The 26,911-nt window shown below is 42.8% G+C and overlaps 1 protein-coding gene across 1 annotated transcript in view; it reads right to left on the bottom strand.

Annotated features, from left to right (window-relative positions):
* The window catches only part of LRRCC1 (leucine rich repeat and coiled-coil centrosomal protein 1), a 1,845,576-nt gene that overhangs the window by 263,900 nt on the left and 1,554,765 nt on the right, over positions 1–26,911 (bottom strand). Inside the window, exons 16-17 of the mRNA XM_044066062.1 lie at positions 16,008–16,216; positions 15,773–15,910 (exon numbers count right to left, since the gene is read on the bottom strand). Coding sequence (XP_043921997.1) covers positions 15,773–15,910; positions 16,008–16,216 — 347 coding nt within the window. The remainder of the gene's footprint in view (positions 1–15,772; positions 15,911–16,007; positions 16,217–26,911) is intronic.

The following is a 26,911-nucleotide window of genomic DNA, read 5'->3' on the forward strand; positions in this document are numbered from 1 at the left end:
GGGGAGATCTATGCCTGGCATACAGGGCATTGTCAGACCCCACTCTGATGGACCTCCTGCATATCCACAAAACAAACAGTACCAGAATTACCCATTCTAAAGACTTAAACCATGCCTATGATATAAATAGGACCTGCTGGAGAGACAGGTATGTAACCCAGAGACTACCCCATCTATGGAACAGGCTCCCCATCCATGTGAAGCAGAGTTCCTCCCTAATCCAATTCAAGTGCAACTTGGACAATTGGATGAGAAACTGCAAATTCATCCCTAGTTTGACACCTATGTCTGATGCAAACAGGTAACCTGTACATGGTTCATCTCCCAGGCCCATGCTTACACTTATCAAGGGTATAAGAACTTGTCAGAGATTTGGGATGCATGGCTAGGCTTAAAAAAGCCCTTTTGGTTGTTAGCCTAGTACAGACCTATGAACCTATAGGAGAAACAAAAAAATGTTGAAGTTCCTGTAAAGCCGTGACCTTATCCTGAAGAGACTTAAAGCAGCGGCGACTTCGCCAAACAAATGTTTATTATTCAGAGGAGCATCCATCAACTTAGCCTTAATATCATCAGACAAAGGGTGAAGCTGAAGCCAAGAATATCTCCTCATCACAGACAGAAAAGCAGCAGCCCTACAGGAAGCATCTGCTGCATTATAACTACACTTGATGAAATGATGAGCCATCTGGGAGGAAGTCCCTAACAGAGAATGAGCAAAAGTTTTCCCTTCAGAGTCTGGAAGATCAGCGATTACCTGACAGGCCTGGGAAAGAACAGCCAACAGGTACCTGGATGTGTGGGTCTGATAACTGACAGCCCTAAAAGCTAAAGTAGCAGAGTTATAAACCTTTTTCCCTAACCTTTCCATGGCTCTGCTATCTTTATCAGAAGGCAGTAATTTAGGAGAAGGAAGCAATTGAGATGGCTTGTCAGAAGCCACTGACACCGCCGAGGAGTCAGCAGAAGGGTTCTTTTAAAGAAATTTACAGTCCTCAGGCACCCTATACAGCCTATCAGCTTTCTTAGGGGGCAAGAGGCTGGGAGTCAGGAGCCTTAGAAGCATTAGAAAAGGCATTCCACAAGTCAGCCAGAACACAAGGGACAGCAGAAGATTTGGGAGAATCCATCTGCAGGAGCTCATAGTACCTCTTTTGTGGTTCAGAAACCTGAACGCAATCCCATTTAAAAAAGTTCATCATTGTAGAGATTGTGTCCCCAAATGAAATTTCTTCAAAAGCAGAATCAGGACTAGTGGACTCTTCCTCAGACCCATAATCTAAGGAGAAGGAATCTGAGAGGAGTAAGCAAGGGATTCCTCAGCTGAATCTGCCTACTTCTCAGAGGAATCCTGTTCTTTGGGTCTTATTTATTTAATTATTTAATTTATTTAAATTTGTTTAAGGGAAAGTCCAACTGGGACAGAGCCCATTTTCAGCAGAGGCCTGGGGAGAAACGTTCCAGACGCATGCCTTTGGAATGTGGGAGGAAACTGGAGCACCCAGAGGAAACCCATACGAATGCAGGGAGGACATGCAGACTACACAGACAGGAGGCACCCCAACCAAGAATCGAACCTAGAACCTCTTGCTGTGAGGAGACAACGCTAACTGCTGCACTACTGCACCATCTTTTTAAGGGAAGCAGAAGACCAATGAGGAGCTGAAACAGAAGAAAAGGTTTTAAAGCCATCAAAGCATTAAACAACCCCTGAGTGAAATTCATTCACTCAGTGGGTCCTTAGGAGCTGGAGTAATAGGCTTAGTTTTCTGATTTTTCTTTAAGGGGATTGTCCACCTTATGAAATGTAGAAGACTTTGACCCCAGATGGCATCCAATAATTGCAGTAGGGGTTTCTTCTCTGACCAAAATTTGAGGAACACCTCTAGGTCCCTCGGAAATAATCAGTCGCGGTACCCCCTGAACATCAGAAACAGACGTCTGCAAAGTCTCCATGTCAAAGGTCGGATCCCTGCTGGCCTCCAATCCAGTCGTGGCCGAAAACCCAACGATGGAGCTGGGCGAACCTTCTGGCTTTCACTCACCTCAGGAGAAACATCTGGAGGAGGCTAAACAGCAGAATAATCCTAGCAGAATAATCCTCCCTATATTTCTTGGCCGCCTTCTTCACAGATGACTGTCCCTCAGAGCAGGAAGTTCCTTCCATTGTGTCTTCTGCTAAGATCTTAAGCCACTGATTCTCCAGATACAAAGCCAAAGAAAAAAAACTACTCTCTAGGGCTTTGGGAACAAAGATCTGACAGACTGAACAGGATGTATGGTCATGGGGAGCACTGAGGCAAAACAAGCACATCTTGTGATGGTCTTTATGGGAAGTCTTCTCCCACACTTGCAGTTACCCTTCTTGGATGACAGGAAACCTCACAAGCAACAAAAAATTAAAAAAGAAAGATAAGATACAATAACCTCCAATTAGACACTTATCTGCAATGGCTTGTGAACCAGCAATGGGACAGATATTCAGAATGACAACTGAAAGATGGCATTTGGACTGGCGGTAAAGTGGTTTTGAGGGTGGTATATCTGGATGTCACCTTTATGCACTATGCTACTCGAGGAGCATGTGTATGACGTACGACATACCTTAAAGCAACCTAAACGTTTTGGTATACTGGCCGGATGTCAGGCTGCCCTTGGCAGGTGATCCCTATTGTAATGAATACTGCAACAGTGAAATGGAAGGACATCTAAAGGAACCTTCACAGATAGGGGACCCTGATAATGAGAGAGGCACCAGACAGAAAATCTTTTCCATTTGGACATATATGATTTTCTGGTAGTGGGTTTCCTGGCCTCCTGTAGGACCCGAAGCACTTCAATAGAAAAAAGGCACCTAAAAGGGATCAAAAACGTATTCCCCCACAGTGTCATTTTAAGAGTATACAGGTGAGGATGGATAAGCGACCCTTTGTCTTGTGTGAGAAGATCCACTCAGTGAGTTAACTTGCCCCTGGTCAAGTCAGAAAGAAGGGGGAAACAATGTTGTCTGGGCCAAAAAGGAGTCACCAGCAAGATTTTGGGAGTCTTGTCTGATCTTGTGCAGAGCTCCAAGTAACAGGGAAGTTTTCTGTTCCGATGGGAAGCAAAAAGATCTACCTGAGGAATACCCCACCAAAGGACAATGTTCAGGTACACATCTCCGTGAAGCACCCATTTGTACGTTTGCTGGACCTGCTCAAAGAGTCTGCCACTAGACTGTGTTCTGAGGAAATGTAAACTGCCTGAAGAGTCACTTGATACTGGATAGCTAGATCCCAGACCTGAAGAGGTACACTACAAATAACATAGGACCTTGTGTTCCCCTGCTTGTTGACATACCACATCACTGTGATATTGTCAGTAAATACTTTGAGGGGCCCAGGATGGAACAGGGAATGAAAAGCTTGAAGAACCAGAAGCAGGGCCTTCATCTCTTTTATGTTGATATGGTCTGACCTCTGATGAGGAGCCAAGAGGCCCTGAACCTTTAGGGGGTCACAGGAGGCATTCCACCCCTGTATGAGTTGTCCATAAAGAGCTGAAGTGGGAAATGGAACTTGAAAAGGAAGTCCTGGTTTGAGAGAAAGCTAAGGAATCCATCACTGAAGCTCGAGTTTGAAACAGGGAAGCAAAGGTCCTGGGGGACTCCATGGGGTGGCAATGCTGAAACCATATTGATTTGAGGTACCACTGAAGTTTCTTCATATGGAGCCTGGGGAGAGGAAGTATGGGAATGGTGGAAGCCATGAACCCCAGGACCCTGAGAAAGTCTCTGGTCATTTTGAATGCCAAAGGAAGAAGAGACTGGAAAAAGTTTATTTGACAGTGCCTTAGGGGCAGGCAGAGATGCCAACATGGGGACTGTCTGAATCCTGCAGCAGAGGGAAAAATGATCCTGGGAAGGTATAAGAACAGACTGCTGGAGGTGTATGGTGAAAACAAGACTGTGTAATATGCAAGTAGTAAACCTGAGATCCTGAAGCAGACTGCTGGGATAAGGAGCTTTAATAAGCAGATCGTTCAGATAGGGAAAACAATCTAAATATCTCAAATTCTGCAAAAAGTAATGACAGGAGCGAGACATTTGCTGAATACCCTTGTGGTAGCAGAGAGGCCAAACGGCAGAGCAAAGAACTAAAAATACAAAGAAGAGACAAAGACAAGTGAAAAAATCCAGAAAAGAAGAAGGATGGCGATGTAGAGGTATGCATCCTGGAGATCCAGAGACACCAGAAAGGCCTTATAAAGGAGAAGAGGAAATAAAGTCTGAAGGGATAACAATCGAAAGGAAGAAATCTTGAGAAAGGTGTCTCGCAGGGAAAGATCCACTACTGGTCTCCATGTACCCTACTTTTGTGGGCCAAAAACATTCTGGAATAAAATCCCTTAACTACCTGGGTGGGAGGTATGGTTTGACTGGTGTGCTGATCCAAAACAGAGTGAAGTATCTCTGGGAAATGAGAAACCTGTTCCTGAGGTGGATGCAGAGTGCCTGAAAAGCAAGGAAGGGACTTCCAAACCAAGAAATATCTGAGTTGGATTATGGACAGAACCCAAAAGTGATTTGTAGCCAATTTGGAATATATAGGGAAAGGTGGAGAGACCAGGGAAACTGTCCAAAAGGAGGGAGAAGCAAACTGTCAACAGAATCAGGTTTCTCCTGAAAGGAAAGTTTCTGGGATGCAGGAGTCAGAAAGTTAGAAAGAGGGTGAGATTGCCTACGAACAAAGGCAGATTTGGAAGGATAGTGCCTCTGAAACTTAGGAACAGGAAAATCCAAAGTATATTTCAACTCCTGTAAAGCTTTGCCATTGTCCTGGAGGGATCTATAAAGGTTAGCAACAGAACTAAAAAGACTTTTGTTATCCAAATGAGCATCCAAAGGTTTGGCCTTGATGTCATCAGGCAAAGCCTACAGAAGAAGCCAAGAATAACGGCTCAAAACTGAACCAAAGGCAGCAGCCCTGGAAGATGCATCAGCTGCATCTTAACTGGATTTGATTGAATGGTGAGCAACTTGCGAAGTGAAGCCTAGCATGGAAAGGGGTGAAGCCTTCCCCTCAGAGTCAGGAAGTTCAGAAACCACCTTTGAAACCTGAGAAAGAAGAGCCAAAACATAACTGGTCATATCAGTCTGGTAGTTAATGGCCCTAAAGGACAAGGTGGCAGCACTGTAAACCTTTTTGCCCAACCTTTCCATGGCCCTACTCTCCTTAGCAGGCAACAACCTGGTGTAGGGCAAGAACTTGGTTGGCTTGTCAGAAGTGACTGACATTACAGAACCATCAACAGAAGGGCATTTATAAAGAAATTTGCACTCCTCAAGTACGATGTAGAACCTATCTGGATTTTTTTGGTGCAGGAGGCTGAGAGTCAGGGGCCACATAAGCTGCAGAAAAGGTATCCAAAAGGGCAGCCAAAACAGGAAGAACACCAGATAGTTTAGGAGACTCCATCTATAGGAACTCATAATACCTTTTTAGAATATCAGATACCTGGGCACACATCCACTTAAAATAGTCCATCATGCGGGCAATGGTACCCCTAAATTAGAGTTCTTCCAAACAGGGGTCTGGACTAAAGGAAACCTTCTCTTCTGAGCCATAGTCCAAACGGGAAGGGATTTTGGAAGAATAAGCAAGGGATTCTTCAACTGAGTCCAGATCCTCATCTAAGGAATCTAACTCCCAGGGCTTTTTTGACTGGAGTGGAATACCAAGGAAGAGCAGGAACGGAGACCACTTGAGGTGGCTTCAAGGCTATCAAAGCATTAAATAAACTCCAAATAAAATCCTGCCTTTCAAGTTTGGTATCTTTCACAACAGGGGAAATATGCTTTGTCTTTTGTTTCTTCTTCTATGGGATGTCCACTCGAAACACCCTTAGAGGGTCAGACCTCTGATGCAACTCAATATTACTTGTAGTAATCTTCTCCCTCAATAAAATATATGGAATCCTGCTCCGTCCTTTAGCTATTATCAGCTGAGGTTGCCCCTTAATGTCAGGTACAGACATTTGAAAAGCTGGATCCATGCCAGCCTATAACGGGGTTGTGGCACAGGAATCTGAAACAAGCATCAGACAGTCATCGAGGCTTACACCAACCCCTGAAGAGATGTCTGGGGGAGGCTGGACAGCAGTCGGATGGGGCCTGACTTTTTTTTACCTTTTTCTTGGCAGACAGCTGGTCCACAGGACGGGAGGATTCTGCCACAGTACCTTGAGTCAACAACTCAAGATACAGGTTCTCCAGGTATATGGAAAAAGAGGACAGGCGACAATGTAGGGTCTTGATATTCTACATGCTACGCGTTTGTGCCTATGTATTATTGTGGGAAGTACTCAGAAAAGACACTGGTTGTGATGGCCTTTATGGGGAATATGCCTCCCACACTGACATTTTCCCTTTCTAGATGACAGAAACACAATAACCAACAATAAAAAAAAGAAAAGAAAGACCAACGAGGCTCTTATCTGAAAGAGTGAACTGGTAACCAGCACAGGAGAAGGGCATTCAAACCGACATTCGATAATTGCATTTGGACTGGCAGCAATGAAGTTCCGAGTGTATACCATACGTCACCTTTATGCCCTACCATCATGCACAAGGAGCATACATGTGACAAAAGGCACCTGTAAGAGCTGAAGGCTTTGGTTTACTGGCTGGATGTTGGGCTATCCTCAGAGGTGATCTCTAAGGTGAAGAATACTGCAACTGTGGTATGGAAGGACATTAAACGTCTACTGCATGTCAAACAGAGTAGTACCGCTGCCACCTCCAAAGGTCAACTTAAATGATTGGATGGGCAGCCTCAAATTCCACTCTGGTATACCTAGTCTCACCTTCCTTGAAGCTAGAGCTAACTTTTGAATACAGTTTTTGGCTAGGCTTGTAATGGTCTGCAAAATGATTCTTTAGTACTTACCTTTGAACCTTATAATCATTTGCATAACACTGTTCCTATGTTGCTGTGTAAATGCAGAAACTAAGAAGGGAAATTTCCCAAAGAAAAGATTATAAGAGGCATATATAAGCAAAGTAAGAACAAATGATTGCATAAAGTTTGTAAATCAAAGAAAACTATTTGCCTAAATAGCAGCAGCCTCTAGACGTGGACTACATAAAAAATAAGAGCAGGAGGCAGAAAACAAGAGTTAAGATGAAGTTGTGAAATGATCAAGGAAGAATCAACAGACCAATACAGTGTTTATCTGCTCCTAAAGTTACTGAGAAGTTTGAAGATCTAGAAAGGAAGTGAGCAGGATACACCTGGCAATAAGAATTCCTCCCTCTTTACCTGGGGATTCCTTCTTGCTCAGTGAATTAAGTCTCTGCCTTTCCTCCCATTCTGCGCCAGATGCTGGCAAAAGAAGTTAGAGAACCTCTGCCTCACTGCCACTTGACTTTTCTGGTACCAAAAAGGGAAGGATCCTGGAGTCATGTATTGGAATTTTCCTTTCTAAATCTTTTAGTCCGGTTTCCAAAGTTCAAAATGTTATCCCTTCAGTCCTTTGTACCCGTTTCTTGCTCTAGCTTCAGTTGTAAGCCAGATTTAAAAGATGCCTATCATCACATTCCCACTGACAAACAGTTCAGGTGTTTCTTAAGATTCAATGAGTATAAAGTCTATCTAAAGTCTTATCCTAAACATTGCTTATTGCAAATTTCAAGGCATTCACATTTTTCTGTATTTGGATGACTGCCTAATCTTTGCAGACTCTTTTGCCAGCTGTCGACAATTTTCAGCAACTGTTCAACATCATCTACTCAGTCTGGGTTTTCAAGTCAACTGTTAGAAATATTCTCTTATCCCTTCTTACAGAATCATAGTGCTGGGTTTCTGGTAGATTCTGACCTGGAAAGAGCCTTTTTACCTACAGACAAATTAGAGATGTTTTAGCAATTCTTCCTGAGTTTCTCCTATCAAAATCTCATATCTGTAAGGAAATTTTCCAAGATTTTGGAGTATGACATCGAAGATTCTCATGCTTCCCCTCAGCAGACTTTACATGAGAAAAATACAATGGTACCTCAGATTAGTCTGGATTCAGTAACAACACTCTTTGTCCTTTCAGATTCCAGTAGCACCTACATACTTTGTCCTTTCAGACTTCAGTGCTAGGATTTAGAAAGAGTGAAATTCTATATGGTGGGTAGTCTCTTGCAATCCAGGCCTCTCATTCTTCCTTCCGATCTTTCTACAGTCTTTTACCACAGATGCAACAGACCTGGTGTGGGGAGTAGTTTTCAAAAGGGGTTAAATGCAAGCTCTGTGAAATCCTTGAGAGAGACAGAAACACACAAATGTCAGAGAGATACTGGCAGTCATTAACACTATGAAAGCCTTAAATCATCTCTGGTCCCCAGGATCTCTGCAACTTTACACATACAATATCACTACGATGAGATACACAAACAAACAAGGGGGTATCAGATATAACAGTCTTTGCAGACTTGCTATGACAGCCTGGGAGACAGCAACTCAGCTCACTTTGACTCTTCAGGCTTTGTACATTTTGTCAGAACAAAATTTGATTGTAGACATGCTCAGCAGAACCAGGACAGCCACCATGAAAGCAAATGTTACCCTGAGGATCTTCCAACAATTGATCTAACTGTAGGGAACACCTCATAACTACAGAAATTCTTATCCAGGACTCCTTGCAGACAGGCCTGGAAGGTAGATGCTTTCTAATTCTCTTGGATGGGGATGTTCTGGTATGCCTTTTCACCTTTACTTCTAATATCCAGGGTTCTTCTGAAGATCCAGAAGGACTCTCCAAAAAACTGTGGTGGTGATTCCCTTTTGGCCCAGGCAGCAGTGGTCTTTCCTCCTTTTTAATCTGAGGACAATTACCACAGACTTCCCAACAGACTGGACTTACTCACATAAGACAGGGATTTTTTGATATACCTGAACTTCAAAATTCTTTGACTAACTACCTTGATGATAAACTTTTGATGTTATTTAGCCACCCCCTCAAGGATGTGCAGCATGTACTAAAGGAGGTGAAAAAATGCTACTAGGAAATCATATATATGCAAGCAGAAAAGATTTTCTAGTTGGTGCCAGCACAGGAACCAGGACCCCTGTAAGGCCAGGATGCCTCTGTTCTTGACCTTTGAGAGTTACCATCCTTTGATCTATCTTATTCCTATATCAATGTGCATTTGCAGAACATTTCTGTATGAGTGCTCTTTGAATCACTCCCCCTTTCTAACTATACTTTGAGAAGGGTATTGCACATTCATCCACCTCTTTCAAAAACAAGTAGAACTTCCTTGGGATCTAAATATTGTGCTTAAAAAACTTAATTTCTCCATTTAAACCAGCCCATCTGGCTGAACTGAAGTTCTTGGAGTCTTGAGTTTACTGGCCTTTTTTTCTAAGGTATGGTAATATACCCACATCACTTCAGCTACTGCAACGGCGATCTTTACAGTGATATAAGTAAACGTACTGTAATAGAAGATGTTCTAATAAAACAAACCAGTTACAAGTGGCGTCCCACAAGGCTCAGTCCTGGGACCTCTCTTGTTCGGTATATATTTCTCGGAGGTACAGGCTAACACGGAAGGACTGTGGCTGACCAAGTTCGCAGATGACTGCAAACTGGGCGCCATAATAGACTCTCCAGCCGACACAAGCATCCTACAAAACGGCCTCATAGAAACAGACAACTGGTGCCAGAGCCATGGCCTCAAGCTAAACGCCAAAAAGTGTATAGTCATCCCCTTTGGCAAAAACAAAGTGCCCACAAATTACCACATAGGTGGTAATCCTTTAAGTACGGAAGAAGTAATTAGGGACCTGGGGACCCAAGTTGATAGCAATCTCTCATTTGACGACCACGTGGCCAAAGTGGTTAGAAAAACATTTTATATAGCCCACCTAATCATGAAGGGATTCACATCTAGATCAGGGGAGGTCATCGTGCCTCTACTCATCCCTCATTAGGCCCATAATTGAGTACAATGCCACTTTTGGGATGTACCTTACCAGACACCTGCAGCAACTGGAAAGACCCCAAAAGTACCTCACCAAGAGGATCAAAGGGCTCAAACAGATGCCATATGCTGCCCGGTTAAAGAAACTCCAGCTCTACTCAGTGGCATACTGCCTGCTCAGAGGCGATCTGTGCCTGATGTATAAAGCCATGTCCAACCCAGAATTAATGGACATGCTGCACCTCAGAAAATCCAAATCCCATCGAGCTCTGGCTCGAGAGACTTGAACCTCAGCACTGAAATAAATAGGACATGCTGGAGGGACAGATTCATAACCCAGAGGCTCCCTTCACTCTGGAATAAAATCCCAGTCCAGGTTAGGCAGAGTCCCTCATTGACTCTCTTCAAGAGGAATCTTGATGAGTGGATGGGAGATAGTAGGTTTACCCCGGGTATCATTTCTGTGTCACTGTTAGACAGAGGCACAGTATACTAACCTCGAAAAAGGGCATAGCAAAATTCATTTAAAATGGGTGGCGAAAGCCAAACACACTCTGGCTAGGCTTATAAATGCCCTATTGCTGATAGCCTAGTATGAACCTATGAACAATGTTGCAGTCACCTCCCCTCCATCCAGCTCCCCTTATTTTGGCTGTTTTCCTTTTGTGTTGACAAGGTGTGGATGCATACATCCTTTTATAAATAGTTTACTATTGAATTGATTCCTAGAATTGTTCTTTCAGAGCTCTTGCCTCCCTTCTAGGCAAAAAAAATACTCTGAAGTTATTTGTGCTCCAACAGCTCTTGATAGTTTGAGCACATGGAAGGTGCCCTTAAGCTGTCTAGTCACGAGTAGTATGACCCATAGAGCTTTAGCTACTACTACAATAGCTTATTTGAACACATTTTGTTATTGTAAGTTTACTTACACAACTGTACTCTTCTTCCTATTTGTTTGGAACATTATTACCAAAGAACCTACTTGAGATCTAAGAAGTTCTTTCTGGAAGTAACAGGAATTTACATGAAAAGGAGTGAGGAATGTTGCCTGTTGTAGAGCACAATGAACAGAGCTTATCACATGACCTGTTTTGGGATTGCTTGGTCAATGTTTTTTTTTTTTTTTTTAATGAAAGCTGACTGAAATGACAAGAGCTGAAGCCTTCTGAAACTTATAAACCAATTAAATACAATGGAAACTGGGGTGTGAACTATGAAAATGTGTACATGGTTTATTCTGTGCCTAGCTCCCTTTCTAAAGGATTTCAAGGACAGAGGCCCCACACAAACATAGTGTATACTACCAACATAACAGTACATCATTTCAAAAACTTAAACTCTTAAATTTTGTCATTGCCAATATTTGCACCTAAAGCTTACACAATCTAGCTATGCACACACTCAGGTCACTCTGTAACAAGTACAAATATGACTCGATCATTGTCCATGTTGGTGTGAATGACCTGAGATGTACCTCCCTGGGCTACATGAAGAGAGACATGGAGGAGTTCTCTGATTTTGTAGCCCAGGCAGGTATGACACTAGCCCTGAGCAGCATCCTGCCATCACCCAGAATGATACCACAGTACAAGGAGAACATGATTGACTTCAACAATTGGCCAAGTTTCTGGTGTCATTCTAAGGGGATGCAGTATCTATCTGCCTGGGATGACATGATCGACAGACCACGATGCTCTGCCAGAGATGGCCTGCACCTGTCGCCCTTGGGATTCCAGATACTGGCTAAGGCTCTTGCCACCCCTATAGTGCCTTTTTTAGGCAGGGTTCAAATGACAAATACACCACCATAAAAGGTACAAGCAAACAAAATCTGAGGGTAATGCTACTCAGTGCTAGAAGTCTAAACCTCAAAATGCACTCACTCGAGGCACTCCTTAAAATGGAGAACATCAACATCGGTGCAGTGATTGAGACCTGGTTAAAGGCTCCAGAGAGCAACCCTGCATTATTAGGCTATAATTCATACCACACCTTTCAGCCACCTAACCTGGACCGAAACACTAAAGGCGGAGGCGTGTCCATATTCATTAAGGATATCCACACCTGCAGGCTACTTGCTCAGCATAATGCATCCGAGATTATCCAAGTGCAACTAACTCTGGGCAAGACCACAATCCAAATTGTAGCTTGCTGCAAAACCCCCACCATGCCCCAGGATTCCCACTCCTCATTTCTTGATACACTGGAAAATATTAGGGTACAACCTAACACCCTAATAATGGGTGATTTCAACTACCCCACCATTAACTGGGAAAACTACTCATGTACCAACTCTTTTGCTCAACGTTTTCTGGAATTCATAAATTCTAACACCTTGGATCAACTTATCCACACCCTCACCAGGGGCAGCAATATCCTAGACCTGGTCATTACCAAACTAGGTGACCGGTGTTCCACACCACAGGTCAATTCCTCATTGGTCAGATCCGACCACAAGCTAATCACCCTAGACATCCACATCCCGCCCCCATCCTCCATTAGGGAAACCACTGTAAAAGATTTCTCCAAAGCCAACTTCATGCTTAAGGCAGAAGTGGCAAGCTTCACGACACCCATGCAGACGGATAATAGAGGTACGACTGCTGAATCCTATACAAACATTGATTGTGCAATCTCTAAAAGAACCAAGATGCTATCCTCCACAAAAAGGAAGCCGATCTGGTGGTCCCCTGCCATAAACAAACTCTACAACAGAATAAAGAAACTGCTGCAACAAAGAGTAAAATCCCATGTTTGGAGGAACTCCCTTGGTCAGCCTCAGTAAGAAGCTGAGATCCCTCATAAAATTCTCCAAAGCTAGTTACGAAAACAAAATTGACACTGTTTCTAAAGACAACCACAAAGCATTCTATAGCTATGTCAAAAATCTCAATGGCAACACTCAGATCTGCTTTGAGTTACAGCACAATGGCACTAAATATACAAAACCAACTGATATTGCCAACATCCTGGCAGAGAGGTTCATTGCTAACTTTACTCCCCTCTCACCCCCTAAAGGGCCCCTATCTATACCGTATGAATGCAAAGTTCCTGTAATCACAGCTGCACAGGTAAAAACCACACTCTCCAAAGCTAAGAACACAGCATCCATGGGACCTGACAACATCCCAGGCTGCGTTCTACACGAACTACAGAACTAACTGGCACCCCACCTAAGCACCATGTTCAATCATAGCCTCACTTCAGGCTTTGTGCCCATTGAATGGTGCACAGTGACGATTATCCCACTTCACAAAGGGGGTTCCACCATGGACCCCGGGAACTACCACCCCATTAGCCTGACGAGCCTGGTCTGTAAGGCCATGGAATGTATCATCATGAAACTTATAAACAAAGACATTGGTAATCTCCAAACGCTGGACCCCACCCAGTTCGGGTTTGTAAAAGGCAGATCATGTCTCCTAAACCTGATAGACTTCTTTGAAGCAGTCAGCAAAGCCGTAGATGAGGGTAAGGTGGTTCACACAGCCTATCTAGATCTTGCCAAGGCTTTTGACACCATCCCCCACTCTGGAATTATAGATAAACTCACTAAACTAGGTATAAATCCCTATGTCACAAGATGGGTTGCCAACTGGCTCACTGACAGAACCCACACCGTGAAAGTAGCAGACTCCAAATCTGACTTCAGACCAGTGACAAGTGGAGTACCACAGGGTTCAGTCCTGGGTCCTCTCCTGTTTGGTATCTACTTCTCTGAAGTACAGGCTAACACAGAAGGTCTTTGGCTAATGAAGTTCGCAGATGACTACAAACTAGGAGCCATAATTGAAACTCCTAATGATGTGGACATCCGAAAAAAGGGCCTCACTGAGACAGATGCCTGGTGTCAAAGCCATGGCCTCAAGCTCAATGCCAAAAAGTGCATTGTCATCCCTTTTGGTAAAAACTCTGTACCCATGAACTACCACATAGGCGGTAGTCTACTTAACACCGAAGGTATGATAAGAGACCTTGGGACACAGGTGGACAGTAGTCTCTCCTTTGATAATCACATTGCCACAGTAGTCAGGAAATCCTTCTACGTGGCACACCTCATCACGAAAGGTTTCTCATCCAGGAAAAAAGAGGTAATTGTTCCCCTCTACTCATCACTCATTAGACCCATTATAGAGTACAATGCCCCTTTTAGTATGTACCTCACAAGACATCTACAACAACTGGAAAGGCCACAGAAATACCTCACAAAGAGGATTACCGGCCTCAAACAGATGCCCTAAGCAGACTGTCTCAAAAAACTCCAGCTTTACTTTGTCGCATATCACCTACTCAGAGGTGATCTCTGCCTAACATACAAAGCTATGTCAAACCCAGAGCTGATGGACATGCACCACTTAAAGAAATCTCAATCCTTCCGAGCTACATGCTCTAGGGACCTAAACCTTATCACCACAATAAACAGAAGATGCTGGAGGGATAGATTCCTGTCCCAGAGACTTCCCATACTCTGGAACAAACTACTTATCTATATCAAACAAAGCTCCTCATTAGCACTCTTCAAGAAGAATCTTGATGATTGGATGGAAAATAGCAAATTCACCCTGGGTTTCACTTCTGTGGCTCTGCTCGACAGGGGCACAGGAAATTAATTTTCTTGGGTGGGGAAAGCCAGGGTACCTTTTTGGCTAGGCTTATATAGGCCCTAGGGCCAATAGCCTAGCACCTACCTATGAACTTCTTAAAGAGATACAATTAATCTGACAATTATTTATCAGATTTAGGACAATGCTTATATATACCCAGAAAACAAGTATACATTTGTTGTGGAAAATCACCTTCCATCTACAGAAACAAAAATGACTAGCTTATTTTCTGAGGTATCCTAATTAAAAAGAGGAAGAATGTAGCTATTCTAAATCAAAACTAAAGAAACCAAATTAATTTATTATAATAGTAAGTGTGTTTTAACAAACAGCCCACTGTCAGAAGAACGGCTGTGTAGAGTGGCAGGGTGAGAAAGACAGTGGTTGTTGGCCTACTTTTTCATCTTTGGGGAAGGGCTAGTGGGTTTTAAATCAGGGCAGGCTTGACAAGACTCCAAATTTATTGTACTCTTGGCAGCTGTGAGAAATTCTGTGAGTACAGTAATGGGTGTTGTCTGTAGTACTGCATATGGGAAGAGGGTGTTAGACAAACAATAAAAATAATTTTCCCCAAAGTACTGACGGATGGCCTTCCTTGCTTCCACCGCTATTGCTACTGTTACGTATGTGATTAAAGGGGATAAGGGACAACAAAGAGATCAGAGGGTATATGGTGGTAATGTGATGTGTGAGAACTTCTAGGAAAGGGGCAGAGAATAGGAGATCCATAAAATAGAGACCAAAAAGTCTCAGCATGTATTTTCTTTTAGCAACGCATGCTTATAACTTAAGAAACCATATAATGTGACATGAATTCAGTGTTGTAAATTATCTATTCCTTCACCGCATTTCCCAAATAACAGATAACTCTTTTATAAACTGTGGAAAACCATTTTCAGAAAGTGGCAAGTAGCTCTTCCCCATCTTAAAAAAATGCACTTTTTTAGCAACATAATTTTATGCAATTACTGTATTCTGCATGCAATATTTATTTACGTTTGTTTACCAGGACAGTGCACTGATCTTTCTAAGTCAAGAGTCGGCGGCCGCTTAAACTGTAATATTACCATTTTTTTCTAGACCTGTGATTACACCACTATGAATATCCTTGAATTTGATCAGACCTCTGCTGCTCCTACCAGTTCATTTAACTCTGCTAAACATAGATGACCACATCTACTATAAGTTACACGTTTTATATGATTTCTCCAGCACTTACTTCTGAGCTTCAAGTGCTTTGTTTTTCTCTTCGATTAATTTAGCTTCTTTGTTATCAAAATGCTCTTTCATGTTTTTCACTTGTGCTTCAAGCTGGTTCAATAATTCTGCTTTCTCCTGCCACTTCTTATTCATAGCACTACCCAAAAGAAAGATTGAAGTTTATCAGGATTATACTCATTATCTTATTTAGGTTTATTATGTTAACACAAGAAATTAAAGCACTATTTCCATACTTGTAGGCTTTCTTTACATCTTCAGTTTCCTTGTCCTTCTCTTCCAATTGTTGTTTTAGCTGGTCTTTTCTGTCAGTAACCCTCGACAGCTTTTCTTTCAAGTCATGCAGTTCTATATTTTCTTCATCTAACTGATCCTGGAATGATTTCTGAATTTGCAGATTCTCCTCTCTTAGCCTTCTAATCTGTTCATCTCTCTCCTGCAACCCCTTAGAGAAAAAGAGACCTAGAAAATTTACAATGCTGTCATAAACACTCATTCACATTAAAACACTTGGTGTACTTATCTCAACAAATCCTACATTTAAGGACATATTTATAAAGGTATTCTTAGGGGAAAAACAAAAACAAAAAACTTGCAAATACAGAAATACAAGTCATAGCTGTAGTAAATCCATCACAGATTTGTAGCACGCAAGACATCTTTAATTGCAGAGAAATATAGAACTCCTGGGCAGCTGCAGCCCTTTCAGTACTTACTATATACAATTAAGTAATGCCCATACAGTAATTTAATTCAGTTCTGCATATTTTCATTGCAGCTTATTTTCTACAGGATGTTCATGCATGAAGTCAGTGCTCAGTGAAAATCTAAAGTATGATGTTACAGTCATTTAAAATTTTACATATCCACACTTAACTAGAATGCATGCCTCTGGAGCATAAACAATTTATTTACTTTCATAGGTTTTATAAAGGTGCAGATTCCCTTAGACTCCACTCTTCAAAATAACAAGCATTGGGTTATATTAGAGTGTGTTATGGAAGTAAGATAAACAGTGAAACTAAGGTGCAAGGCATACAGCACTGAAAGAGGAATACCACAAGTGAACACTTGTTCATTCTGATAACTATTTCCTTCACAGCATTTCACCTTCTCTAGACTCCTTCATCATAATGTAAGCATAGAACGGAAAACATTAATAAACTTAATAATGTTAGAAGTGCCCAAAGTTTCTCATGTCAGCCTAGTTGTATTTGACAACTAGTCTTTTGCCTAGAGACCTTTATTTGCCAGAAGCTCTACTGAGAAAAGAATGTTTTGCCAGCATGGTCCAGTAGTAGTGTAAACTGAAGTCTTGGAATGGGGTAATGCCAACTTTTACAAGTTCAAGTACACCACGTTCCTCAAAAATGGTAAAATCCAAACAGTGTACAAATGCCTTATGACCTGTACGAGTTCCTTCTACGTGAACACTACAAATACTGTTATTTCCTAAAACAGATCTCTCATGGTCAAACCACTTCCTTGGGAACCATCAATATAATTAATACACACACATATTCTATCACCCTAGCCATATCCCAAGTCTCTTTCTTCTCCCTTACTCCCTTCTAGTTAACAATTAAGTCCTTTCTTTCTACATGGTTTTGTATTTCCTTCTCTATAAGGCTATGGGTAAAGTATAGTGTGCTTAACTGCTTCTGATGACTGGGACAGTTTCTGCAGAAACTAATATCACACTGCACTGTGTTTCTCTTAGGGATCCTTCTTGTGTAATCACATTCTACTGGTTCAAAAAATAGTGCACCACCTTATACTACACTAGTGAGAGCTGAAAAAAGCATTACTAAAGAACACATTTCTGCTTTACTCTTGACAACCTTGCAGAAAATTAAAATGTGGTGACTGCAAACACCCTGCTTGTGTATGAAGTATAAAAGTACTGCACATTATCAAGCTTTCTTAAAACCCTTTTAAAGGAATAAATGCCATAACAGTCTGTTTTATTTTTGACACTAACATAATAAAACAGTATATTGTGTGTACAACCTACTTGTGTAAAAAATGCCAAATATACTGTACACTACAAAGGTAAATTTTATAGCTTCAGTAAATGAATGTCATGAAATAATTAAAACACAAAAAGCCGTAGCCGTGTGTGTGGGTGTGTGTATGAGTACTCATCAAAGCAGCTGATCTTTAAGACGGTCTTTGGCAGTGGATGACAGCTGGAATCATCCCTGAGCACAAATTATTCAGGGGTGTCTAGCTCACTCACTTGGGTGCACATGCTGTGGCATCATTATCTTAGTCTAGGACAACACACCTATTCTGTCTCTCTCCCCTCTAAAGAAAAAACTGAGCTGATGGTGTAAATCTAAGGTAGAAAGGGCTCCCCTTCTCTGAATTCTGACATGGGCAGAAAACAGAAAGATAGCCTGATTAAAGTATGGTTCTGAAACTGCTTTAAGGAAAAAATAAAGTGTGTTCATCCTAAAGGAGACCTGATCTCCTTGACAGACAGAGTAGGGCTCTCTGCATTTCATTTTATTAGAGACCTTTTTCTCAGAAGTGACAGGCACCAAGAACAAGATCTTCAAACAAACTTCAAGTTTTCTGAGCCAGGCAGATCAAAGATTGGCGTGGAAGGAGGCAGGCCAACCAGTTATGAAATTGTTGTTTGGAAGAGTATAATGTTGAAGAGGATGCGCAAATATGGCTTTTCAAATAAAAGTGGCTGAGAAAAGACTGGACTTTTGTTGGCTTGTTAAACTTGTGGGTGGACTGTAAAGCACATCACACACATTATGTCTTTAATGTTTAGGAGGACACTAAAGGGAAAAAAAAAGTAACTGTAAGTAAAACAATTTTTGGTCTTAAAGAGTATTTGTATAAAACATTTCAGATATAACAGATCACGAGAACAGGGACATCATGATTAGATACCTGATTTCAATACATTTTTGGCTATGCAAAATTTGTTTGCAAAGGGACACAAGTCAAATTGTTGGGTTTGTAGCCACATTCCTTACAGAAAGGAAATGCCATTCATGTAGACGTTAACCCATACAGGTTTTATGTTTAAAGAATCTTATAAAAAAAGACTTGTAAAACAATCAGCCATAAAAGAACATTCACAGTCGATGGAAATAGAAAGAGGGATACTCTTTTTCAAAAGAAAAGGACAGTCAGGGTTGCTACTTTATACCAACTCTGGTCATATGAAAAGGTTAAATATAAAACAGTATGGGAGTTAACACATAATACTTCTTTTAAGGAAGGGATGAAAGAGGAGGAATTCTGTTACACAGAGTATGCAATTACATGATGAGAATTATTCACACATTATCAGAGAACATGGTAAAAAAATCACCGGAAAAAGAGAGGGGTTCATGATAGTTTTCCAAAAATAGGGAAAGACTTAAAATAAGTAAACCAGGAACCACAAAGGAAAAAACAGCGAAAAATAAAGAAAAAAATGCCACACAGAGTACTGGAACCACACAAAATAATTCAACAAATATTGATAGTAATCCTTTTATTAACAGAAAGCGCTTTTCACCCCACTAAATTGTGGGACTTCTTCAGGTAAAAAACATTGAATAGTTAAGGTATATAAAGCAAACCTTAATTAGTCAGCCACTCACATCCACCAATAACAAGTCACTTAACTACAACATCTGTCAGTAGGGTTAAGTACTAATTACACAAACTATGTGTAAGTATACTAGGATTGTCACTGTATCTAAATAAACCAGAATTTAAAACATCTCCTACTTCCATTACAATGGTGTCTACTAGTAATCATACAAATATAGATAAGTTTAGATTATAATGGATCAAACATTACAGTAGCTTCCCCTGTTCAAACCATCTTAGGTGAATTAAAGTTAAAAACATGTATGTATTAATTACAAATGTAAAATATAGAACACAGTTAAAAAATGAAGATGTTAAAATATATACAATGTTCTAATATAATTTCGTACAAGAAGTGAAACATATGAAATGTATAAATATAAACCTATAACAAAAGCTGTCATCTCATTAAACTTTTAGTTATGTACTTATCATAACTTTAGATGTATGGGATCCATCTCGCCTACATTCTCTACAGATGGGTTCGGAGCCGATCCTCGGCTCCGACTCATATACAATAGAATGCAGTCTCTTATTGGCTGAGTTACCTCATATCCCAGGATGCACCACTACCACTTCCCCAGATCTTGTTTGTCCGCACTCATGCTGATAGAAACATACTATTATTATAACATTCTCAGGTCTTTCAAGAGAGGAAGAAGTTCAATTTCGGATCGTCCGGTCTCTCCTGGTCTACGAGGCAGGGGGAAGGAGGGTGGGTTATTAGGAATGCAGGCGAGATGGATCCCATACATCTAAAGTTATGGTAAGTACATAACTAAAAGATGTAATGTGATCCTATCTCGCCTACATTCTCTACAGATGGGACAGCATCCCTAGCACCTAATTCCTGGGTGGCTCACTGGAAAACACTCCTGAGAACTGTGGAACCGAAGGAAGCTCGACCCCTGGATGCCACATCTAATTTGTAGTGAGAAACAAAGGTGTGTGAAGATGTCCACGTGGCAGCCGCACAAATGTCACCAATAGAGAGCTTGGAATGAAAAGCTGCCGAAGTGGCCATAGCCCTGGTAGAATGAGCTTTCACTGGAGCTATAAGTTCCTTATTTGAGATGAGATAAACATGATTGATGCAGTCCCTGATCCACTTGGCAATAGTGACTTTTGTGACGGCTTTGCCTAATCTATTATCCGAAAGGACACAAACAGTTGATCTGATTTTCGTGCTTTGTGTGTCCTATCCAAATAGAAACGTAATTGTCTGTGCACATCCAAGCAGTGAAAAGTATATTCAGCTCTATTCGAATACTTGGGGAAGAAGACCGGTAGCTCTAGTGATTGTTGTAGACAAAAGTTAGAACAAACCTTTGGTATAAAAGATGGGTTTGGTCTAAGAGATACTCTATCCTTGTGAAATACCAAGTATGGTGGTTTAACACATAGGGCTTGAAGTTCTGAAACTCGTCTGGCTGAAGTAATAGCAACTAGAAAGGCAGTCTTCCAAGAAAGGAATTTTAGATCACAGGTTGCTGCCGGCTCAAAGGGGATGAGGTTAATGCACCTAATACCACGTTAAGGTCCCACGGAGGTGCAGGTTGAGATATAGGGGGTCGTAGAAGCCAAGCTCCTTTAATAAAGGCTTTGCACAACTTGTTGCTCATTAAAGGAGGTTGCACACTTTCATGAAAATTTGAAATAGCCGCCAATTGTACTTTGATGGTAGACACTGAGCAACCTTGGTTGAATAGGGAAGCTAAAAACTTCAGTACTTCTGATACCGAGGCTGTCATCGGGTCTAATCCTCGGAGTTGGGCCCAAATAGCAAACCTCTTCCATTTATTGCTATATACCTTTTTCGTAGAAGTCTTGTGGGCCGAAGACAAGATGTGCATGACCTTCAGGGGCAAAAGTATGGCTCCTAACTATGGTTGGAAGAGAAGTAGCCAGGCTGCCAACTTCAATGAATGGAGGGACTGATGGAGCTGTCCTGACTGATGAGTCAAAAGGTCCGGAACTTGGTCCAGGAACCAAGGACCCTCCAATGCATATCTGTGAAGAAAGGGGAACCAGACTTGTCGAGGCCAGTATGGGGCGATTAATATCATTTTGCTTCTCAAGCGAATCGCCTTCTGAATCATCTTGGGGAGAAGGGGAACCGGTGGAAATGCGTATAGCAGACCGGAGGGCCAAACGTGGACTAGAGCGTCCTTGGGAATCTCCCCCGGAACTGGGGTCAGAGTGAAGAAGTGTTGGCATTTCGCGTTGAGGGGACTTGCGAAGAGATCGCAACAAGGAACTCCCCATCTTGTGAATGTCTGCGTTATCACTCTGTTGTTCAAGGACCACTCGTGAGGTGAGAGAATAGTTCTGCTCAGTCTGTCGGCTATCACGTTGGATTTCCCCGGAATGTGCGTTGCCACTAGGAAATGCTTGGTAGCGATCGCCCAATCCCATACTTTCATGGCTTCTCTGCAAAGGGGGTAGGACCTCGTTCCTCCTTGCTTAAGTACCAGACTACCGACATGTTGTCGGATTGAATGGCAATCGTACCCTGGGGGAGGTGATCGTGCAGTGCTTGCAACGCTAAAAGCACCACCCTCATCTCCAGGATATTGATATGGAGAAAACTCTCGTTGGAGTGCCACGTGCCTTGGACTGACCTGTCCAGATAATGTCCCCCCCCACCCTGTCTGGGAGGCTTCCGTAGTCAACGTGGCAGAGGGGAGTGGGGGAACGAAGGGTCGCCCTAGATTCAGGTTGGAGGATAGAAGCCACCAACGAAGATCCTGTTTGCACGTGTCTGTGATCAGTATGTGGTGACTGAGGGGAAGGTCTTGATAAGACCACTGGACTGATAGGAGCCACTGAAGTATCCTCATGTGCAAACTTGCCAAGGGGACCAGAAGAATGGTGGCTGCCATGGAGCCCAAGAGCTATAGGACCATTCTTGCTGGAGCACGACGTTTGAGTAGCAGAGCCTGAACCTGATGCTGGAGCGTCGCTATTCTTTCCATAGGGAGATAGACTCGCATCTGCCTTGAATCTATTTCTGCACCAATAAACAGAATACGCTGAGATGGTTGCAATACAGATTTTGACCAATTGAAGGTGATTCCTAAGGAGTTGCCTAGTGTGATAGTGGCTGCTAGGTTCTCCGAGAGTAGATGCCTGGAGGTGGCAGTTAGGAGCCAGTCGTCTAGGTATGGAAACACCTGGAATCCTAGACTTCTCAAGTGAGCAGTCACCACCGCCAAACATTTGGTGAACACCCTGGGGGCTTTTGAGATTTGCGGAACCACATTTTCCCTCCTCTTCGAGCCTTGGGATAAGGTCTGAAGGGAACGGAAAACCGGGCTCCTACGGCAGTTAAAGTCTTACCCTCCTGTTCGCAACGAGTCAATGTGTCCTTTACCTTGGGTCCAAACAGTGAGGACCCATCAAAGGGGGCATCGGCAAAGGAAGACTTAAAGGCCACCGCAAAGTGACACAGGCGTAGCCAGGCTTGTCTCCGTAGAGCAACACCTGTTCCCGCCGCCCTACTCGCTCCTTCGGCTGCATAAGAAATGAGCCTCATGGACGAGTTAGATAATGAAGATAGGGTAGCCAACTGGGAGTTAACCGTCTGGGTCAACTGCTCAGGTAAGTTACCAGAGAGGGTATCCGAAAGCTCCTTGATCAGATCAGTCTGTAGTCTGGTGAAATGTGTCAGGTAATTCAGAGACCTTAACGTAAAGGCCACTGAAGAAAGGGTACGCTTGCCATACCGATCCATGCTCCTAGACTCTTTATTAGGAGGATGGACGGACGTCGAAGCCTCTGCCACATCTGTTGGGTGGCAGATGCCACCACCATAGCATCTACAGCCACGCCTTTAGATAAAAAGTCCTTGTCCGGGGGAGCCGAGAGGAACTTATTGGGGCGAGCTGGCACCGGTGCCACAGAATCCGGGTGTTCCCACGCCCTTCGAGAGATCAAATCCAGAAGCTCATTGAAGGGCGGAGACACCCAGGAGGCGGAGGGCTGAGCCCTGAAGGCCTTGAGGAAAACCGATTCCTCAGCAGAAGGGGGTTTGGACTGCCAGTCGCCTCGTTGTTTGAGGATCTCCAGGATGTCCGCAAAGGAGACATCTTCCAAGGACGACTTTGGGGACCCCTCCGCATCATCGAGGTCGGTGTCCGAGGTGAGAGACTCATCAGGGGAGTCGACGTGTTTCCTCTTACACTGTTTCTTCCTGGGAGGTTCCTCCGAAAGCGTGTCGGAGGGACCTCCAGGAAGAAGGGAACCCCCAATGGGGGTAACCTCAGGCCCAGGGGCTCCGCTGTCGTAAGACAGGGGGATTGCAGAGGCGCCAGTCTCCATGCCCAGGGAAGGTGGTGGTGAAAAGGTCGAAGTGGCCACAGAGGATTTGGCCAAGGCACTTCTCATGGCATCAAAGGCTGGACCCCCAGAGTCCTGGGAAGATCCAGCCCCCAAGACCACAACAGCAGTCGGAGCCCCCACAGCCGACGCACCGAGAGGGAGGCTCGGAACCGAAAGAATCAGGCCCGAAGCATCCCCCCCGGGGCCGACAGAGGAGGTCCGCGTACCGAACCCCGACCCGAGGGACGGGGTTGAAGTTAGGGTCGAAACCGACCCAATAACCTCCACCGGTTCCACCAACACAGACTCCAACGGCGCCGAGGCTGTTGGAGGAGGAATCAATGTAGCAGGATGGGAGATCGGCTCCAGAGCCGACTGGGCTGGAGCCGAGATCAACTTTGCGAAGACTGGAGACTGAAAGAGCCTCTGAAGCACCCTGTCTAAGTCCGAATTGGACATCCTTGATGACCGAGAAGAGACCGACCGAATCCGAGTCGACTTCTCCGCCGGTTCCGAAAGACTGGGGGACCGGCTCCGTAATGGTTCGAGAATTATCGGCGCCGAGGGAGACTCCACTACAACTGCAATTTCCCTCGGAGCCGATGTGGACTTTGGCACCGAAGGGGAAGTGTCTGAGCGGGCAACCCCCATCGGCTCCGAAGGCAGTGGAGCCGATGAAGGTGACACGCCTCTCGGCCGAGCTCGACTCCGAAACCCGAGGAGTCGAGGCTGGAGACATCGAGGCAGACCGTTCCGCCCTCGGCTCCGAAGTCCGTGGAGCCGATGGAGAAGCCTGCCGAGACTTTTTTGCTGCCGGATCCGATGGGCTGGTCGGAGCCGAAGATTTTTTCTTCTTCCCAGAAGGTGAAGAAGAAGAGGAAGATAGGGCTTCCTCAAAGGAAGGGGCAATAAGCCCTTTCAAGATCAACTTATTTTTCCTCTCTTGGAGGACGCGAGAGGAAAAAGCGTGGCAAACGCTACAGGACTCCTGAAGATGCTTGGAACCTAAACAATAAACACATAAGGAATGGTCACCTGTTATAGACATTTTATAATTACATTTAATACATTTTTTAAAACCGGATGGTCTATGTTCTTTAGACATGGTTCTAAAAATACTAAACACCGACTACAAGAAAAAAACAAGTTAGCACAGACAACCTAGACTCTAACTTAAACGCCTAGGGTAGGGCTAGGCCCCTCTAACTTAAATGGGACCATTAGGGTAGGGCTAGGCCCCTCTAACTTAAACGGGGACTGTAAACTAACAAACAAACACAATTTACCACAAAAAATATATAAAAAACAATCACACAACAACAATAGCTGTTAAAACAGCTTTTGGGTAAGTTTTACCAAAATTCAGACAGAAAAAATTTTCTGACTAAAGGTACTTAGCTCAGCCAAGTCCGAGACCACGTCTATGCTGGAAAGCGGCAAACGAGATCTGGGAAGTGGTAGTGGTGCATCCTGGGATATGAGGTAACTCAGCCAATAAGAGACTGCGTTCTATTGTATAGCGGCCGAGTCGGAGCAGAGGATCGGCTCCGAACCCATCTGTAGAGAATGTAGGCGAGATAGGATCACATTACATCTTTTTAATTTTAAAATGCAAGTAATAGAATATACTTCATTTATGCCAGGGAACTGGCAGGCTTTTGTGTGCAATTGCCACAGCAATTCCAGTCTCTCTAATAAAAGAGACTCTGGCCCCATTCTCCCATCAGGGACTACTGAGTCAATTGCCTTAAACATGTGGTCTGTATGATCTTGGATGTGCCTAGCCAAAGCATTCTCTAATTTGGATTTCTTTATCTGATATAGGTGTTCGTAAACTTGTTCCCTTAACTTCCTGTTGGTTTTACCTATATAGAATGCCGGGCATAGCTGGCATTGGGCCACATACACCACAGATTTAGACTGACAGTCAAGTTTGTGTTTCATCTTATAATCACAGTCCCTAATTGAGAAAGATGACCCTACTGTCATATAGGAACAGTAGTGGCACATATTACATTTATACAGGCCTACTCTCTTGCTGGAACTAGTAGTGGTACTCTTCTGTTCTAATATAGTGGCACATATTACATTTATACATGCCTACTCTCTTGCTGGAACTAGTAGTGGTACTCTTCTGTTCTAATAAGTTTTTCAAATTATGGCCACGTTTAAACATGATAAGAGGTGGGGCCTGAAATTTGTTCCCAGTTGTAGAATCACATCTAATAAGATCCTGGTTTTTGTTGATAATCTCCATTATCTCATAACCATCTAAATTAAATGATGTAATTAAGCTCGAGCAGGAAAAGGTGACCGTAGTAAAAAGACCCCACTAGTCTGTCCTCCTACACTGTAGAAGGACACAGAACTCTAAAGCTCTGTGGTGAAGGGGCAGTTGGTCAAAGCAGCATGTATGGTATACAGTGACAATGATTTTATAATGGAATGCAATAGACTGAGAGAAATGTTCTCAAATAGAGGTTACCCAAACACCTTATTAACTAACTTATTGTTGGAAGTCCAGGACAAAAGACTGAAAGGTGTTTACAAACCGATTTTGGGTAACAGGAATAGCCTTATGAACATTTATATCATTATGGTATAAAGAAAGTGTGTTGGGAAATCTCATTTGGAATTTGACTTTGCGTTTACGTCTGCACAGTATGCAGAGAGCTTGCGTCATCTTTCCTTGATTTCTAGAGGGAGATGCTGTGAGATAGAGATTCCGTAGCCATTCCACATAAAATGTTTTTGTTTTTTAAATGCAGAGAGAATAGAGTATACATAATGAAACACACATATGTATGAACAAGAACCAAAATGATACTCCACACTTCAAGCAGATAGGAAACGCCAAACACAGAGATAGAAAAAAAAAATTTTCTTTTAATAACATGTCCTGGTACCTCGGCAATTTGTCTTCAATGGAACACCTCACCATACAAACACCATTTCCTTATATACAATGAACAATTAACTCATTAATCAATCAATTCATTAATTGAAAATCAGTTTAAAAATACAGCAACTCATTATTTGAAATTCAAAATACAACACTCATTGTTTGAAGTTCAAGAAAATATTGCACAACAATAAACATTCCTAAATGTAACTTGCACTAACACATATCTGTCACTTACGCCTAAATAAATAATACTATTCAAAAACTTCACAATACAAAGAGCTCATAATAGAATAGAGTATACATCCTGATAGTTAA

Source organism: Protopterus annectens, chromosome 3.part0 (genome assembly GCF_019279795.1).
Source record: "Protopterus annectens isolate FY-2018-M chromosome 3.part0, PAN1.0, whole genome shotgun sequence".
NCBI classification, from domain to species: Eukaryota; Metazoa; Chordata; order Ceratodontiformes; family Protopteridae; genus Protopterus; species Protopterus annectens.